Genomic DNA, 20531 nt, shown 5'->3' on the forward strand with positions numbered 1-20531 from the left:
TCTCAAATTCATTACATCTAGTGTCCCCTTTGGAGAAGGCAATGGCACCCCACTCCAGTACTCTTGCCTGGAAAATCCCATGGACGGAGGAGCCTGGTAGGCTGTAGTCCATGGGGTCGCTAGGAGTTGGACACAACTAAGTGACTTCACTTTCACTTTTCACTTTCGTGCATTGGAGAAGGAAATGGCAACCCACTCCAGTGTTCTTGCCTGGAGAATCCCAGGGACGGGGGAGCCTGGTGGGCTGCCGTCTATGGGGTCGCACAGAGTCGGACACGACTGAAGCGACTTAGCAGTGTCCCCTTAAAATTCTAAATACTATGATTGGGAGTTTGGGATTGCCATAGACACACTGCTATATTTAAAGTGGATAATCAACACGGCCCTAAGTATAGCACTGGGAACTCTGCTCAGTGTTATATGGCAGCCTGCGTGGGAGGGGAGTTTGGGGGAGAATGGATCACGTATATGTACGGCTGAGTCACTTCTCTGTTCACCTGAAACTATCACAACATTGTTAATCAGCTATACCCCAATGCAAAATAAAAAGTTTTTTAAAAGACAAAATGGATAACCAACAAGGACCTACCACATAGCACCAGGAACTCTGTTTAATATTGTGTAATAACCTAAATGGGAAAGGAACTTGAAAAATAATAGATAACTGAGCCATGTTGCTGTACACCTACAACCAATGCAACATTGTTAATCAACTACACTCTAATATAAAATAAAAACAGAAACCATGATCCTGATATCAGGCAGTTAGTTCTCAAACAGATGAGGAGAATGACCAGGTAGCTAATGCCTCCAGTCCTTATACGTGTGGTTTTTCATCTGCAGCCCTCGCAGGAACCCGGGCTCTCAGGGCTGATCTGAGAGGTATCTGGGGAACGCCGGGTACGAGTCCACCCTGGTGACATCAGGGTGCTGCTTCCTTACAGTGCCGATCCAGGGCCATCATGAGGACTCGTGAGGAGACAGAGATGCATGGTCTAGCATGTAAAAGTCGCCTTGCCATGTGCTCAACAGTAAGCAGATGTTTTTCTTAATCATATAGAACCTTCCACACTGTTCATGGGGTTCTCCATGTGTGAGAGTGGGCGGTGGGCCGCCTCTCCCCTTCCCACACCATCGTGCCACCTTTTCTCGAGTGTCCTTGCACACTTTATAGGTGAGAGTGTGATAGAAAAGGCTTCATGTGCCTCCGCACCATTTCCTCACTTCCTCTCACCTCGTTCTGCCCAGCGGGCTGGACCACTGTTCCTATATCTGTGATTTAGATCCAGTTCCTCATTCCCAAGATTCCTAAGCTCTCCCTACACTGGACTGTCCTTCTGTCTCATGACTCTGCCCTGACCAAGTTTCTGATTCTACTTTGCTCCAAAACCAGAGTTAGATAGCAAACACTCTATTCATCCTTACAAGGTTCCACCTCCTAACACATCAGCCTTGGTAGTATCCTAGATTCTCACTTAGCTGTCTGAGAGGGTCCCATTTATGTCTGGGTCTATGTCTGATTATGTAGCAGAGAAGTCTGGGCTTGTTCAGAGCTGAGACTCTGTTGGCTGGAATGTGACATTATGAAAAGCAGCCCACTTAAGTGTCCCGTGTGTGCTCTGAGCCAACCTGTACTTTAACACTTTCATGGGCTGCTTTCCTGGGCTCTTCCGGGCCACAGGGTTTGTTCAGGAATGGAGTGCAGGGGTCCAGCCACCTCCGAGAGCTCTGTGGATAGGGAGCCTGAAATAGACACTGGACTCAGGCATCCACAGGCTGGCTGACGGCAAGGTCCCAAGCAACCTGGCCCTGGAGAAAAGAGGACAGAGCTTCATCAAAGATAAGCGGTATGAGTGAAAGCCACAGCAGAGCAGTGACTCTGAGCCAAGAACTGGATCCAGAGGGCGCATGAGGCTGTGCGTGGTCTCTGCTAACCAGCACCCTTGCTTCAACTCCATAAGAGAGCCTGTGGGGAAGAGGAAGGTACAGGGCAAGGAGGAAATGGTTTCCAACAGTGACAAGAACTGGGAAGAAAATAAAGCAAATACATAAAATAATATGATGGAGGGAGAAAGACTGGGGCACAAGTGTATACCCGGCTGTCTTCAGGCCTCTTCTCTGGATGCCCATTTCCAGGAGGCACTCACCTTGTCCTGACCATTTAAATGGCATCTCTACACAGATAACTCTTATATTGCCACCTCCACCTCTTCTCTCCTAAATTCTCAGCTTGTGTATCAAATGCCTACCAGGCATCTCCATCTAATAGGCTTCTTTTTTTTTCAATGTTTATTTAGTATCTGCTTGCTTTTAAAAATTAAAGTATAGTTGATTTACAATGTTGTGTTGGCTTCTAGGTTTATTATCTCCATACCCCATTTCTGGTTTCTCTGCCCTTCTGGACCTCTTTTTCTGCTTTTGCTTATTTCAGTTAATGTTGCAGGAACTGACCTAATTGCACCCTTGATTCTTCTGTTTCCCTCACACATAAGGTAACCATATGATTATTATCTAAACTGGAACACTTGTGAGAATAAAATGGGGGGTTATTAATTATTAGGTTAGTACATGTGTGTGTGCCAAGTCGCTTTAGTCCTTTCTGACTCTTTGCAACCCTACGGACTGTTGCTCACTAGGCTCCTCTGTCCATGGGGTTCTCCAGGCAAGGATACTGGAGTGGTTGCCATGTCCTCCTCCAGGGGATCTTCCCCACCCAGGGACTAAACCTATGTCTCTTCTGTATCCTGCATTGGCAGGTGGCATCTTTATCACTAGTGCCACCTGGGAAGCACAAGGCTAGTATAGCAGGTATAAACTAGGATAACTGGTTTATATGCTACATAGAATCCACGAAATTTCAAAATATTGCCCTAATTTGATGCCCATCTGGCTTCTCCATCTCGCTCACTCTAGTCCAAATTCATCACCTGTTATCCTGATTCCTGCACAGTTCTCCAAGTGGGCTCATATCTGTTTTTTATGTGTATTTCCTGTGATGCCACTATAATATATTGCCATATGAAGGCAGAGTCCTTGTGTATGTATAATAATAAATGTGGAAAAGAACTTTTCTTATTTATAGACACAGAAACTTCTGGAAGCATAGAAATGGAAGTGCTAAGGCTTGTTTCCTCTGGGGAGAGCTAGAGGGAGGAAAGTTGACAAAGAGTCTGAAGCGGGGGTGGTGAACACTTACTTTTAAATGAACACTTTTATTTTTGCCTTTTTCTAAAAACAGTGTGCACACTGTTGCATGGAAAGGTATTTTCCAAGAACGCCAGGGTTTTTTTGTCTGTAGTCTATTGATATGTCCTCCTTTCCCCAATAACTCTGGAAAAATAATTCCATTTTATTTCAAACTGTGTCACCTGGGACACAAAGCCCCTATCCAGACTTAACTACATGTGAGTTATGTAAGAACCTGCCCTATTTAAATCTGGGAGGGAAATACTGTTTTCTAAGAGATGCTTTACCCATTAAAGACAACCCAGGTTGGGGTTTTTTTTTGAGCATGAGCCACCCATTCTCCTTGACTGGCCCTGCAATAAACCTTTCTATATTCCAAAAAAACCCGCAATCTTATTAACAACTTTCTGATAACCTACATGAATTTTTTCACTGGGTGCTTGCATCAAGCCTGTGGGGATGACCTATGGTCATTCCCAGTTTACACATGAGGAAATCTAGGCATAGAAAGGTAAGGACCCAAATAAGATCACACCACTAGGAACTGCCAGAGCAGAGATTGTGGTCCAGACCCACCTGACTACAAAGCTCTGTCTTTAACTATCACCACACACTAGCACCATCTTGGTACAGTTTCTTTAGGAAACGTGCCACACCAGTCAAGTCTCCCTCTCCATTTTAAGTTGTGGCCCTAATCCTCCATGTCATCATCTTAAAGGCGCTGCAGTGACATTACCACCATCAAGAACATCTAGCAAATCTTATTCCATGGGAAGCTACACTGAAATGATCTGAAAGGGCTAATGATCATGTAAGATGATGGTGACTTTCCTCGAAGTGTGACCTGCACCAAGCCAGGCAGAGACTGAGGAGTGCTTCTGGCTTCTTCAAGTTCAGTCTCTCAGTTACATACTGGAATGACTAGATACTTCACCAATGTAACATTAACGCCTTTGGTAGTCCAGTTTAGACTGCGAGTCAACATCTAGCCTAAGAGTTCCTCTTTCCGGAAGGTCCAATAATGCTTCAATAAAAATAAATGACTTCAGGTTACCTGATGCTTACTAAAGCTATAGCTTATACAGCTGTAACTTTCTGTTGACTGGAACGAAGCACTCCTCATCAAAAGAGAAATATTTGCCTTAGGGAAATTATAGATCCTTATTTCATTCATAAAAGGGCTAAAGTATGATGTCTATTTTGATCAAGAAATAGTGCTTTCAGCATGATCCAAATTCACTGAGTAAACCAAAGGTATCATCCTGTAACTCAAGGAAAGTTAATAAAAAGGGAGCAGAGTAAAAACTTAAACCTCATTCACGTCATGCCATCTATTCTAATTTACTTTTCACATCCGTCACAGAATTGCACATGTCAAGACAGACATGCAATCTATATCTTCCCGCACAAGGAGAACTAGCATTGGAAACAGTTACTCAGCTAATTCAAGACTAAAAGTTTCATCCTTGGCTCAATTTCTCAAAGACTGCTTGGATTATCTCTAGACTCAAAAAGATAGGGGTACCATCTCTATCATTGTTGGATCAGCTGGTAAGTATCTTTGTGATAACTGATTTATATTTGTACAGGTTCTTCAAATGTAACCTTTAGGAACCAGTGGAACTGAACTTATTTTTTGTTCCTTATCTAGTTTCACTGCCTTGTGTCTAATTGGTAATGCATCCACTTAAATTCGAGAATATTCAGTAAAAGTATAAAAGTTTGAACTTTGGTTATGGAATTTATATGATGGTAATAATGATATCATTCATTGAGAGCTCTGTAAGTGAGTAATTATGCTCAGGCACCTTAAAATATAAGACACATTAAGCCATTTAATCCTCACTATAACTAAAAAAAGAAAGCATATTCCTCTTTAGAAAACTAAAGCATAAAGTAACTTGCTCACTTGTGTTAAGAGGTAGAACCCGACTACTATGTAGCTACTAAAAATCATGTTTTAAATATTACTTAATGATGGAGGAAATGCTCACCATTTAATAAAAAACCACACAAATTTATATGTATAACATGGGTCTATATCTCATGCACACATAACACACATATGACAACAATTTACTGAATATATGTATACATATGGAATTAAAAGTATGGAAGGTAATGTTCTTAATTGTTAACAAGTCAGTAGGGTGATGAGTGATTTGTTTTCTTTTTGTATCTTTCTGATTGCCAAATTTTTACAACAAACATGCATCATTTTGAGAGTCAAAAAAAGCGATAAAAATGTTTAAAAAATTGTTCCAGATTCTATAGAAAATTTAAACAGATGAGTTTTCATAAAATAAATAGAAAGTCAAAGAGTTGTCCTCCTAAAACAACTTTGAATTTATTGGCTTACTAAAAAATCTAAAACACGTTAGTGAAGTGAAAGTTGCTCAGTTGTGTCCAACTCTTTGTGACCCCATGGCCTATACAGTTCATGGAATACTCCAGGCCAGAATACTGGAGTGGGTAGCTTTTCCCTTTTCCAGTTGGACCTTCCCAACCCAGGGATTGAACCCAGGTCTCCTGCATTGCAGGTGGATTCTTTACCGGTTGAACCACAAGGGAAGCCCAAGAATACTGTAGTGGGTAGTCTATCTCTTGTCCGGGGGATCTTCCCCACCCAGGAATCGAACTGGGATCTCCTGCATTGCAGGCGGATTCTTTACCAACTATCATGGAAGCCCTATAATACATTAAGTGAAGTGAAGTGATGTTGCTTAGTCGTGTCTGACTCTTTGAGACCCCATGGACTGTAGCCCACCAGGATCCTCCATCCATGGGATTCTCCAGGCAAGAATACTGGAGTGGGTTGCCATTTCCTTCTCCAGGGTATCTTCTCGACCCAGGGATCAAACCCGGGTCTCCAGCACTGCAGGCAGATGCTTTTAACCTACTTCCAACACTCTTTAAAATGTTCTAGAATTAGGCCACCCTACAGGACTTTCCATGATGATAAAAATGTCCTATCTATGCCCTGCCATCCAGAAGCGACTGGAAATGTAGCTAGTATGATTGAGGAACACAATTTTAAATTTAATTTTATTACAATTAATTTAAATTTAAATAGTCACACATGATTAGTGACTGCCATGTTGGACACTACAACCCAACTAAAGAAAATGGAACAAAATCTCCAAATTCTTCTTAAAAAACCAGTAGCACTCTTGCCTAAACATGACAAAATGTAAACCGTGACTTCTCTGGTGGTGCAGTGGATAAGAATCTGCCTGCCAATGCAGGGCACATGGGTTCAATCCCTGGTCCGGAAAGATCCCTTATGCCACAAAGCAGCTAAGCCCGGACATCACAAATACTAAGCCAGTGCTCTAGAACCCATGAGTTGCAACTATTGAGCTTGCCTGCTGTAACTACTGAAGCCAGTGCTCCTAGAGCTGTGCTCCACAACGAGAGAAGACACCACAGTGAGAAGCCTGCAGTGAGAGTACTGCAACAAAGAGGAGCGCCCAACTAACTATAACCAGAGAAAGTCCACACAGGCAACGAAGACCCAGCAGCCTCAGAAATAAACGCATAAAGACAAATTTAAACTCTTCCAGAAAATTGCAGAGGACGGTAAACTTCCAAACTCATTCTATGAGGCCACCATCACCCTAATACCAAAATCTGACAAAGATGCCACAAAAAAAAGAAAACTACAGGCCAATATCACTGATGAACATAGATGCAAAAATCCTTAACAAAATTCTAGCAATCAGAATCCAACAACACATTAAAAAGATCATACACCATGACCAAGTGGGCTTTATCCCAGGGATGCAAGGATTCTTCAATATCCACAAATCAATCTATGTAATTCACCACATTAACAAATTGAAAAATAAAAGCCATATGATTATCTCAATAGATGCAGAGAAGGCCTTTGACAAAATTCAACATCCATTTATGATAAAAACTCTCCAGAAAGCAGGAATAGAAGGAACATACCTCAACATAATAGAAGCTATAAATGACAAACCCACAGCAAACATTATCTTCAATGGTGAAAAATTGAAAGCATTTCCCCTAAAGTCAGGAACAAGACAAGGGTGCCCACTTTCACTGCTACTATTCAATACAGTTCTGGAAGTTTTGGCCACAGCAATCAGAGCAGAAAAAGAAATAAAAGGAATCCAAATTGGAAAAGAAGAAGTAAAACTCTCACTGTTTGCAGATGACATGATCCTCTACATTGATAACCCTAAAGACTCCACCAGAAAATTACTAGAGCTAATCAATGAATATAGTAAAGCTGCAGGATATAAAATCAACACACAGAAATCCCTTGGATTCCTGTACACTAATAATGAGAAAGTAGAAAAAGAAATTAAGGAAACAATTCCATTCACCATTGCAACGAAAAGAATAAAATACTTAGGAATATACCTATCTACCTAAAGAAACTAAAGACCTATACATAGAAAACTATAAAACACTGATGAAAGAAATCAAAGAGGACACTAATAGATGGAGAAATATACCATGTTCATGGATCAGCAGAATCAGTATAGTGAAAATGAGTATACTACCCAAAGCAATCTACAGATTCAATGCAATCCCTATCAAGCTACCAGCGATATTTTTCACAGAGCTAGAACAAATAATTTAACAATTTGTATGGAAATACAAAAAACCTCGAATAGCCAAAGCAATCTTGAGAAAGAAGAATGGAACTGGAGGAATCAACCTGCCTGACTTCAGGCTCTATTACAAAGCCACAGTCATCAAGACAGTATGGTACTAGCACAAAGACAGAAATATAGATCAATGGAACAAAATAGAAAGCCCAGAGATAAATCCACACACCTATGGACACCTTGTCTTCGACAAAGAAGGCAAGAATATACAATGGATTAAAGACAATCTCTTTAACAAGTGGTGCTGGGAAAACTGGTCAACCACTTGTAAAAGAATGAAACTAGATCACTTTCTAACACTGCACACGAAAATAAACTCAAAATGGATTAAAGATCTAAATGTAAGAGCAGAAACTTTAAAACTCCTAGATGAGAACATAGGCAAAACACTCTCTGACATAACTCACAGCAGGATCCTCTATGATTCACCTCCCAGAATACTGGAAATAAAAGCAAAAATAAACAAATGGGATCTAATTAAAATTAAAAGCTTCTTCACAACAAAGGAAAATATAAGCAAGGTGAAAAGACAGCCTTCTGAATGGGAGAAAATAATAGCAAATGAAGCAACTGACAAACAACCAATCTCAAAAATATACAAGCAACTCCTGCAGCTCAAGTCCAGAAAAATAAATGACCCAATCAAAAAATGGGCCAAAGAACTAAATAGACATTTCTCCAAAGAAGACATATGGATGGCTAACAAACACATGAAAAGATGCTCAACATCACTCATTATCAGAGAAATGCAAATCAAAACCACAATGAGGTACCATTTCACACCAGTCAGAATGGCAGCGATTCAAAAGTCTGCAAGCAATAAATGCTGGAGAGGGTGTGGAGAAAAGGGAATCCTCTTACACTGCTGGTGGAAATGCAAACTAGTACAGCCACTATGGAGAACAGTGTGGAGATTCCTTTAAAAATTGCAAATAGAACTGCATTATGACCCAGCAATCCCACTGCTGGGCATACACACCGAGGAAACCAGAATTGAAAGAGACACGTGTACCCCAATGTTCATCGCAGCGCTATTTATAATTGCCAGGACATGGAAACAACCTAGATGTCCATTGGCAGATGAATGGATAAGAAAGCTGTGGTACATATACACAATGGAGTATTACTCAGCCATTAAAAAGAATACGTTTGAATCAGTTCTAATGAGGTGGATGAAACTGGAGCCTATTATACAGAGTGAAGTAAGCCAGAAAGAAAAACACCAATACACTATTCTAACACATATATACGGAATTTAGAAAGATGGTAATGATAACCCTCTATGTGAGACAGCAAAAGAGACACAGATGTAGACTTTTAGACTCTGTGGGAGAGGGAGAGGGTGGGATGATTTGGGAGAATGGCACTGATACTATCAGGTAAGAAATGAATCGCAAGTCTATGTTCCATACAGGATACAAGATGCTTGGGGCTGGTGCATGGGGATGATCCAGAGAGATGATATGGGGTGGGAGGGGGGTTCAAGATTGGGAACTCATGTACACCTGTGGCTGATTCATGTCAATGTATGACAAAACCAACACAGTATTGTAAAGCAAAATAAAGTAAAAATAAAAATATAAAAAACAACTTTGGGGCAACACTGAAAAAAAAAGTAAACTATAGGCAAATTTCACATGTGAATATCAAGGCAAAAAGTAAATAATGTACTAAGTAAGGTATGAACAAAACAATTCAGCACACATTAGAAGATTAGTTATGTACCGGAAATTCAAGACGGCTCAATATTCGGAAATCCATTAATTTAAACTACTATTAATAGATCAAAAGAGAAAAGTCAGAACTATTGCTGTTGAAAGGCATTTGCTAAAATTAAAAATACATTCCTGATTAAAACTCTGAATAAAATAGGACTATGTTTACATTTGCTGCTGCTGCTACTGCTGCTAAGTCACTTCAGTCGTGTCCAACTTTGTGCGACCCCATAGACGGCAACCCACCAGGCTCCCCCGTCCCTGGGATTCTCCAGGGAAGAACACTGGAGTGGGTTGCCATTTCCTTCTCCAATGCATGAAAGTGAAAAGTGAAAGTGAAGTCATTCAGTCATGTCTGACTCTTAGTGACCCCATGGACTGCAGCCTACCAGGCTCCTCCATCCATGGGATTTTCCAGGCAAAAGTACAGGAGTGGGGTGCCATTGCCTTCTCCTTACATTTGCATAACATGTTAAATATATATCTCCACCTAGAAGACTGCATGGGGAAATAATAAAATTGAGAAATGATAAAAACAATCCATTAAACTCAGAATGCTCCCATAAATACTGAATGAAGAGTAGTATGCTCACTATTACCACTATTACTTTAGTTGGTTCTAGAGACACAAGTCAGTGAAGTTAGACAACAGAAGAAAAAAGGAGGTTGAAAATTTGAAAGAAGTAATATATTATCATTGACTTCATATTATTAGTGTAATCCTGGTAGACTAATTCAAACAATTACAAACACTATAATGTACTGGTTAAGAGCATACGTTCTGAAGCTGTGATATTGGTTCAATTGCTGTCTCTATTAAATAATAACTAGCTGTGCGGCCTTGGGCTAGTTATTTAAACTTTCTGTTTCCTTCTCTGTAAAATGGGGACAATAAAATTATCTACTATAAGGTTATTAAGAAGATTATGTATGTAAATATATTGAGAGCTCATATGCCTGTATTTAATATATACTACATATATCACTATTAAGATAATAAAATTTTAAATAATAAATTATTGAATACATAAATTACTAAATTATAGTAATGTGCAAAATAAACAAAAATCAAAAACCTTCCCATATTAAAAAGATTTCATTTATAATTGCAACACACCGAACTAGGAATAAACATTTCTTATATGCAAGATTAAATGATATTTAAAATGCTATTAGGGAATAAAAAGAATAGTTAAATAAAAGGAAAACATATATCATTCTCAGATAAGAAGATTCAACATCATTAGGTTATAGATTCCTAAATTACTCTGGACTTCCCCGGTGGCTCAGATGGTAAAGCGTCTTCCTGCAATGCGGGAGATAAAAAACTAGCTTAAAGTGATTCTAAATTCATACAAAGATACACATGAAAAAAGCAAAGACAGAGCAATGAAAGAAGATTAACATGAACAGATATGAGGCATAGTACGGTGCTAAAATATTCAAAAGAGTATGGTATCAGAATGTGAAAAGACAGATTAAAGCTACATTTTATAGAGCATAGAAACAGAACCAAATACATATGGAGCTTTAATATATGCTAAATGGGGGAGGTTCTGCATATGAGAAGAAAAAGATTAATTATTCAACAAACACCAGTTACAAAATCCAGTAGGCAATCTGAAAAAAAAAAAAAATGTTGGCCCTGTACTTGATTCTTTAAGTCAAAATAAGTTCTCTGTAGACTGGAGTTTTAATTGTGAAAGTGAAAAAAAGGCAGTGGATGAAATACTGTTTTTCTTAATCTTGGACTATGGCAGATCTTATGGTATAAAACTTGGGAGCTATAAAAAATTGGTAGATTCAGTTAGGTAATACCCCCAAATTTCTGCATGGCCCCAAACCCCAAAGATACATCAGAGACAATAAGTTTAGAGGAAAAACATGGAATCTGCAGCAGTCCCACAAAGAGTTAACTACTCTGACCAGTAAAGAGCTTATACACATCAGTCAATGTAACCAACAACTCAACTGAAAAGTGATCTAATAATATATGCAGATACTTCATAGGAAAAAAACTAACTTTTTCTATTTAATGGCACTTGTGATCAGAAACATGTGATACCATTTTTAACTTATTAAATCACAAACAACGAAACAAGCCGTAACATTTATATGGTGAGGAGACTGGAAACAGTGCTTGTTATTAGTTTACTGTTGTATATATTAGTATTTGTTGTTTAGTTATTAAGTCGTGTCCGACTCTTTGTGACACCATGCAGTATAGCTTGCCAGGCTCCTTGTCCATGGGATTTTTCAGGCAAAAATACTGAAATGGCTTGTGATTTCTTCTCCAGGGGATCTTCCTGACCCTGGGATCAAACCTGCATCTCCTTCATTGGCAGGCAGATTCTTCATCACTGAGCCACCAGGGAAACCCCATATGTTAGTATAAGCAGTATTAATATACTACTGCACGAATGTTGTTTATATTAGTATCAGTATTACTATATTGCTGGTTCATGTATAAATTGGTTCAACCTTTCTGGCAGACAATTTGGCAGTATCCGTTATAGTTTAAAGGCTTTCCTGATGGCTCAGATGGTAAAGAATCCTCCTACAATGTGGGAAACCTGAATTTGATCCCTGGGTTGGGAAGATCCCCTGGAGAAGGGAATGGCAACACACTGCAGTATTCTTGCCTGGAGAATTCCATGGACAGAGGAGCCTGATGGGCTACAGTCCATGGGGTTGCAGAGTCAGACAGGACTGAGCAACTAAGCACAGCACATTATAATGTAAAATACACATACCATTGCCCTAGCTATAAAACTTTCAGAATTGACCACACAGATACACGCACAAACATGCTGTGTCACGTGTACATTTGTGTGTGTGTGCTCAGTTTTGTTTTTTGGTAAGGGAAAACACATTCATTGATAGGAGCTGGCTACATAAATGTAACTGGAGAAGGCAATGGCAACCCACTCCAGTGTTCTTGCCTGGAGAATCCCAGGGATGGGGGAGCCTGGTGGGCTGCCGTCTATGGGGTCGCACAGAGTTGGATACTACTGAAGCGACTTAGCAGCAGCAGCAGCAGCAAATAAATGTAGTATATGCAGAAAATAAAACATTATACAGTCATACCTCTTTTTATTGTGCTTCACAGATGTGTATTTTATAAATTGAGGGCTTGTGGCAACCCTGCATTGAGCAAGTCTATCGGTGCCATTTTTCTGATGGCATTTGCTCTTTGTATCTCTGTGTAATATCTTGGAAATTCTCACAATACTGCAAACGTTTATTATTACTGTATTTGCCATGGTGATATGTGGTCAGTGATCTTTGATGTTATTATTGCAAAAAGATTATGATGTGCTGAAGATTCAGATAATGGTTAGCATTTTAGGCAGTATTTAAAATTAAGGTATGTACACTTTTTTGGATATAATGTTATGACTACAGTATAATGTAAACATAATTTTATGTGCATTGGGAAACCAAAAAATTCCTGTCGACTCGCTTTACTGAGACATTTGCTTCATTGCAGTGGTCAGGGATCAAACCCATAGTATCTCCAAAGTCTGCCTATACAGTCATTAGAAATGAGAAGACAGCTTGGATTGAGTTTTGATGTGAATTAATCTCTAGGATGGAGTGATAAATATTGGTATAGATTTATATGTGCTCTTATTGGTTTAAATGTTTGTAAGCACATAAAAAATTCCTTGGGTGAGAAGATATTCCAGAGAGAAAAACTGCATAACTGAGGGACAGACAAGTCCTCAGTTACTTTTCACTGTATACCATGTCAGGCTTCCCAGGTAGCTCAAATGTCAAAGAATCTGCCCGTGATGTGGGAGACCTGGGTTATACCTTTTGCATTTTATCCTAAGAGTATGCTTTACCTGTTCCAAAATTTATTGCTTTCAAAATGTCTTTTATTTATTTATTTTTGTTTCTTTCTGTTCTCCAGGAGGAAATTCTGGCTCTTTCCACATTATATTGATACAATTAGCATAATCTTAGCTCCTGTCCTCTACCCTCCTTTATTTGTGTCTGGTGGCTTAGTTGGCAAGTCATTGCGACCCCATAGTCTACAGCCAGCCAGGCTCCTCTGTCCATGGGATTTCCCAGGCAAGAATACTGGAGTGGGTTGCCATTTCCTTCTCCAGGGGTCTTCCCAACTGAGGGATCGAACCCGGGTCTTCTGCACTGCAGGCTGATTCTTCACTAACTGAGCCACTGTCTAAATAGTAAATAGCTGTCCCACAAATGAGCAATAGGAACATGGGAAAAAGTATTTCCATGTTACAGAACAATGTTAGCAAGACATTAAAATATGTACCTGGAAAAGACCTGAAAACCTCTGCAGCAAATGTTAACAGTGTTTATCTTGAGTAGGGGCATTGCAGGTAACTTTGGTTTTGGTCATGGCATTTTCTGTGATCTCCAAAGTTTACACAATAATGTCTTACTTTGGTAATAATTTTTAAGTTTTTTTCTTGTATAACTTTCTTCTACTCACCTGGTTCCTGTCCCTGGCATTTGCATATCGAAACCTCTGGATATAGTAGAAGACCAGCCAGGCAAGGGAAATGATCATGAGGACGATGAAGGAGATGGACACAAACACGACCGAGGTGCGGCTCACGTATTTCTGCAAGTTCCGGGTCCCGATGGTGATGTACATGGTCACAGTGATGTTTCTCTCCAGCAGGCTTACTATCTCCTTCCCTTTGGGCTCAGGAATCATTATTGCCACAATGTCTTCGACACCTGTTGTGAGAGGACAACAAGTGTTAAGGGGATGAAAGAGAAGATCACAGGGAAGTGTCTGAACAAAATAATACGCACCAAATGATGGTACTTCTTTCAGTGAGTCTGTGCCGGACCAAAAAGCCAGGCCTATTTCTCAGATCTAACAGCCAGAAATGGAGGTGAATTTTCCTTTCTTCAGCTACTGTGGGATGCTGCTGTCTTATATATGAGAAAAGAACCTAAAAAAACACTCATGTTTTTGGTACCAGCGAGGTTATGATCCTGCTCCTTCCTAGGTCCCAAAAGTGTTGTTGGCCCTGGTCTAGGAAAGATGGACCCTCCCAACCAGCCCAGTTTATAGTTCTATGCTGCATTTCACAATCCCTCCATAGAGGGGAAAAGGTACTTTGTGCCCCATGGCAAAGGATAAAATACCCAATTTTACACCATCTGTCTGTGAGTTCTCTTCTTCCCAGATACTAGGAGCATTCAGTTTCAGACTTCTATTAATCATTTCCAAGACAGGCTTCTCCTACAACATCCAAAGCAATCACAAAGCAGATTTTTCTTTTTATTAAAGTATAGTTGATTTGTAATATTATTAATTTTAGGTACATAGCATAGTGAGTCAGAATTTTTGTAGCCTATATTCCATTGTGAGTTATTAACAAGATAATGGCTATAATTCCCTGTGTTACACTATATGTCTTTGTTGTTTATCTATTTTATACGTAATAATTAGTTAATCCCATACCCCTAATTTGTCCCTGCCCACTTCTGTCTCCCCTTTGATAACCACAAGTGTGTTTTCTCTATCTGTGAATTTGTTTCTGCTAAAGAAGTTTTCTTAACAAGCTCTAATATGACCTGCCAACATAAAATAACAATCTCAGAATTATCTTCTGCTTATTTTACCTAATTCAATGTAAACAGCTTGTGTAACCTCATGCCAAGCAAAGAGAGGAGAGAAACTACAGATCATTCCAGGACGGTTTCATCTCCACTCTCAAATACTGTTACTGCGGAGCCCCTGTTTCTTGGACAGTTTGAAGCAAAAGTGGTACCCTTCTTCAGTCTGAGATATCTGGGTGTTTTTCCTTCTCCTCATGACACTCGGAGGCACAGCCTCTTGGTGAGGAGTTCAGAGGCCTCTGTAAGGGGTCTTTGGTAAAAATAATGGTATCAGCTCCAAATGAGCCAACTCAGCATGCCCCTAGAGGCTGATGCTCAGATGAGAATAACAATCCCTAGGCTAGTTTTCAGGGAGCACCTCAACTCCAATCCATCCTACAACGTTCTTCATGGGCCCCGTTTCCACATGGAAATGCCCTATTACTTGAGGCCACTACAAATTAAACTGCAAACCTGCGATTAGGATGTAGGTTCTGGACAGAATTAAACACCCCTTCAGCTGCTTAAAGCTGGCCTTATCCATGCACTGAGGTCAGTCAGTGAGACAGAATTACCAGATTATATTTGTTCAGGGTGTTGCAAGTTTCTTAGAAGCTATTTAGGGCTTTCCCTTGACCTTGATCTCTAGGCAGTTTTTCCATCCTAAATTCCTTGATGGTATTTCACTTAGGCCAAATGAATACTTTTAAAAGCTAGCTAGATAAAAAGGTATCTATGTATGAGACATAAATTATGTGATTTTTTAAATTCCTAAAACCTTTGCGCTGGCTCAACTGTGAAAATCACAAAACTACACAGTGTTTAGATTTGGCTGTTCTTTCTGGGAATTACTGAGATCAATGGCTTAGATTCCAACTTTGCAGAATTTACTGACAGTCCTGATGCTTGTCCTCTCGTCATGTTTACTTTGGCTAATGGCTATATGTGGTCTGAGGCTCTGTGCGGAATTAGAGCTTCTGGCAGGTTTTGGCTCTATAGAAATACGATCTTCTTTGCACACTGGACTAATCTGGCCTGGTGAAGTTCATCCCAGTACTGTAGCCACATTGTAGATATTTAATCAGTGATAGATCATACGTTTTCACTTGATTTTTTTTTTACTTTATATTTTTTAAGTGAGTCTATTCAAGGTTCCAGAATGGACTGTTTTTCTCTTTGGAGATGAGGTCTCGGGGTTATTTATATAAAACTTTGTATGCTCAGACTTTGGAGAATCCCATGGACAGAGGAGCCTGGCAGGCTACAGTCCAGAGTCGCACAGAGTCAGACATGACTGAAGCGACTTAGCACTAATGTATGCTCAGACTTCCCTGGAGAAGGAAATGGCAACCCACTCCAGTATTCTTGCCTGGAGAATCCCATGGACAGAGGAGCCTGGTGGGCTACAGTCCACGGGGTCGCAAAGAGTCAGACACGACTGAGCGACTTCACTTTCATGCTCAGACTTAAACCAATTTCACTCTTTTTAGGAGTCAAATTTCATCAATATATTCCTTTATGACTTCTAGTTTTAATTCTTTGTGTAGGAAGCTCTTCTTCACCAAGGATGATAGAAATATTCATCTAAAATTTCTTTCAGCTATACTTTAAATGTAGTTCTACTTTTTACATTTAAATCTTGAGCAATCTGAATGTGGTTCAATAACAACACCACATTTAATGTCATGGGCAGAGAGGAGACAGATAGGATGCAATTTGTTTGTTTCCTAAATTCTCAGACATACTGGGGTCTATTTTTGGATTTTTTTTTTTTTTTATTGTAAGGTGGATCTATCTTTTGCTGACCTAATACCAGGCTCTTTTAGCTGTGGAGCTTTTAACATATTTACTATTTGGTAGCCTCTTTACTTAGTAATTTCCCTCCTTACAATATTCCTATTATCTATTTATATTAAGAGACCACTTATAAAAAAGAGAGAGATCACAGAGCCTGATAGTGAAGAATTGGGCTTTGAAACTGGACAGGTTTTTTTCAAACTTCAGTTCAGCATGTTAAAAATAGGTAACCAAATTTTGGATATCTGAAGAGTTTTAAATTACCCATCATCCACTTTCAGGACACAAGGAAACATCTTTTTTTCCTGGAAGGTATAATTTGCTATTTTAAAGCACTTATTTTAAACTTAGGTGCTCAGTTGCACTACCTGTGTTGTTCATCCCACTGCCGCACTTCATGATATATGATATCTGCTTGAAAAGCCTGAAAATGGAAACGGCGTGGTTCTTTTCATGTGGACCCCGACCTTGTTCATTTTCAATGTTTATAATGAATTTCTAGGGCTAATGCTGGTAGAAAACAGATGGGATTCTGAGATATTTCTCCCTGTACTTTAGGCTACTTACTGTACATGGTAAAAAGAGACACAGAAGCTATCCATTTATACCAATAGAAACAGTCATTAAGAATTTTGGCACTTAGGGTGTCTAAAAATGGCACAAAGTGGACTTGTGAATTATCTGAGCAGTCTGATTGGTACACAAAATCTGCTATAGGACCTAATCTGTTCAAATGAGACATGTGCACCAATATGGGTTTCCAGAAAATTCCCAGATCTTTGCTTCATTTTGGAAGATGCAGCCAGTGTTCCAGGAAAGCTGGAAGATTCTCTCCAGGTAGCTTGGAGTGTAATTGCTTCTGACGGTATGTATGTGTGTGTGGCGGGGGAGGGGGTGTTGAGGGAAGAAAGGGAGAAGCAGGGGTGATGGGGGAGAGAGTGCTGAAAGCCCAGCTGAGCTCTTCTCAGAGGTAAGTGCTGCCCTAAGTATCAAATCTATGACACCCAGGAGGCTCTGAGTCTCAGGAGAGAGAAGTTAACAAAGCATATTTTATATGGGTAAAATCTACAAAGAGACCCTGCTATTGGGGCAATTTTATGTTTACTCTAGGGCTTTCCAGGTGGCTCAGTGGTAAAGAATCCAACTGCCAAGCAGGAGATGGGAGTTCATCGTCTGGAGGAGGGCATGGCAACCCACCCCAGTATTCTTGCCAGGAGAATCCCATGGAGAGAGGAGCCTGGAAGGCTACAGTCCGTGGGGTCTCAAAGAGTCAGACACAACTGCAGCGACTAAATAACAGCAAATGTTTACTCTGATGCCCAGTCATTGTCATATAGAGCTCCTCTTTTTGCAAATGATGTCAGCCTACCATCTATTTTCCTCCCAAAGGCACTCTACTTTTGAGCGATCACTGCTGTGTAATTATCGTGTATCCTGGAAAAGCTCTTCAGCTCTGTCCCGTGACCAGGACACAGATGACCCAGCTGCCAGACAAACAGCAGAAGCAGCCCAGAGTTTTAGTGCTTCCTTTTCCTGGGCGTGGGCTCAACTGTCATCATCTAATTTGGAGAAGGAAATAGCAACGCACTCCAGTATTTTTGCCTGGAGAATCCGATGGACAGAGGAGCCTGGCGGGCTGCCGTCCTTAGGGTCGCACAGAGCCGGACACGACCAAAGCAACTTAGCACAACACAATTTGGTCCATGCAGATAAGTAAGGAATCAAAAGTTCAAAAAGCCAAAGAATGTTGAATGCCAGGGAAATTCTTTATGATTCAAAACCAGGTTGTTTAAACTCTGTCAACAGAATGCTTAGAAAACCAGCAGAGGGCCAGATATTTTACAGAGCTGGCAGTCCCATTCCTCCTCGTACATCTTGGAGAGTGATAAAATCCCTCCGAAGTCATGCAAGCAAAAATCCTTTTTCAATTCTCTGTATCCTCTCTCTCCTCTAACTCTCATTTTAGTTTCATGGATTGTCCTTTAGAATTTAGTCAATACTAAGAGAAGCCTGCAGTTTCTATTTGTAGATATTTTCTAACACTTAATATCTACTTTATTATTTTTTACAGAGTCAGCTCCGATTATCATGTATTCTCAAGTGAGATAATGTATGTGAAATGACTTACAAAAACTGCAGTGTACCACAGAAATGTGAAGCATTACCACCTTCTGCACTGAAGTTTGTTATCTGTTCGGCTGCACTGGGTCTCAGGGCAGTGTGCATTGCGTCATGTAGGATCTTTTGTTGCATGGACTCTCTGGTTGCTGCTTAGCTGCTCTGCAGCATGTGGCATCTTAGTTTTCAGACCAGGGATTAAACCTGTGTCCCTTGCATTATAAAGGCAGACTCTTAACCACTGGACCACCAAGGAAGTCCCTCTCTGCATTAATATAAAAATTATTTTTAACAAACACAGATCCAAAAAAAAAAAGCATTCACAAATGGATTCCAATCATATAGTAAAAAAATATTCATGATCCAAGAGGTTTATCCTAGGAAGGTGAGAGTGATGTAATATTAGAGAATGTGTGAATGCGTTTCAGTACATTAACAAATTACAGGAGTGCAGCACATGGTTATCTGGTGTAGCTATCTGTCCTCTGGCATCTGCTGTCTTGCACTTCTATGGTGTTAGAGTCTCAGATGGGCACAGGCTGTTGAGTGAAAAGCATTAATCATCAGCAGCCTCCTTTTTTTTTAATTTTTATTGTAAATTTTCATTTACAATATTGTATTAGTTTCAGAGGTATAGCAAAGTGAATCAATTAATATATATATATATATATATCCACTCTTTTTTAGAGTCTTTTCTCATATGAGTCACTACAGAATATTGAGTATAGAGTTTCCTGTGCTATACCGTAGGTCCTTAGTAGTTATCTGTCTATACATAGTAGTGTATATCCATCAGTCCTGATTTTTTTTTTTAATTTTAAAATCTTTGATTCTTACATGCGTTCCCAAACATGAACCCCCCTCCCCCTTCCCTCCCCACAACATCTCTCTGGGTCATCCCCATGCACCAGCCCCAAGCATGCTGCACCCTACGTCAGACATGGACTGGCGATTCAATTCTTACATGATAGTATACATGTTAGAATTCCCATTCTCCCAAATCATCCCACCCTCTCCCTCTCCCTCTGAGTCCAAAAGTCCGTTATACACATCTGTGTCTTTTTTCCTGTCTTGCATACAGGGTCGTCATTTCCATCTTCCTAAAGTCCATATATATGTGTTAGTATACTGTATTGGTGTTTTTCTTTCTGGCTTACTTCACTCTGTATAATTGGCTCCAGTTTCATCCATCTCATCAGAACTGATTCAAATGAATTCTTTTTAACGGCTGAGTAATACTCCATTGTGTATATGTACCACAGCTTTCTTAGCCATTCATCTGCTGATGGACATCTAGGTTGTTTCCATGTCCTGGCTATTATAAACAGTGCTGCGATGAACATTGGGGTACATGTGTCTCTTTCAATTCTGGTTTCCTCGGTGTGTATGCCCAACAGTGGGATTGCTGGGTCATAAGGTAGTTCTATTTGCAATTTTTTAAGGAATCTCCACACTGTTCTCCATAGTGGCTGTACTAGTTTGC

General features: G+C 39.9%; 1 protein-coding gene across 1 annotated transcript in view; it reads right to left on the minus strand.

Annotated features, from left to right (window-relative positions):
• RNF150 (ring finger protein 150) overlaps positions 1 to 20531 on the minus strand; it is a 283775-nt gene that overhangs the window by 99588 nt on the left and 163656 nt on the right. Inside the window, exon 2 of the mRNA XM_005691225.3 lies at positions 14010 to 14260. Within this exon, the coding sequence (XP_005691282.1) occupies positions 14010 to 14260 (251 nt within the window). The remainder of the gene's footprint in view (positions 1 to 14009; positions 14261 to 20531) is intronic.

The sequence above is a fragment of the Capra hircus genome, chromosome 17 (assembly GCF_001704415.2).
Source record: "Capra hircus breed San Clemente chromosome 17, ASM170441v1, whole genome shotgun sequence".
NCBI classification, from domain to species: domain Eukaryota; kingdom Metazoa; phylum Chordata; class Mammalia; order Artiodactyla; family Bovidae; genus Capra; species Capra hircus.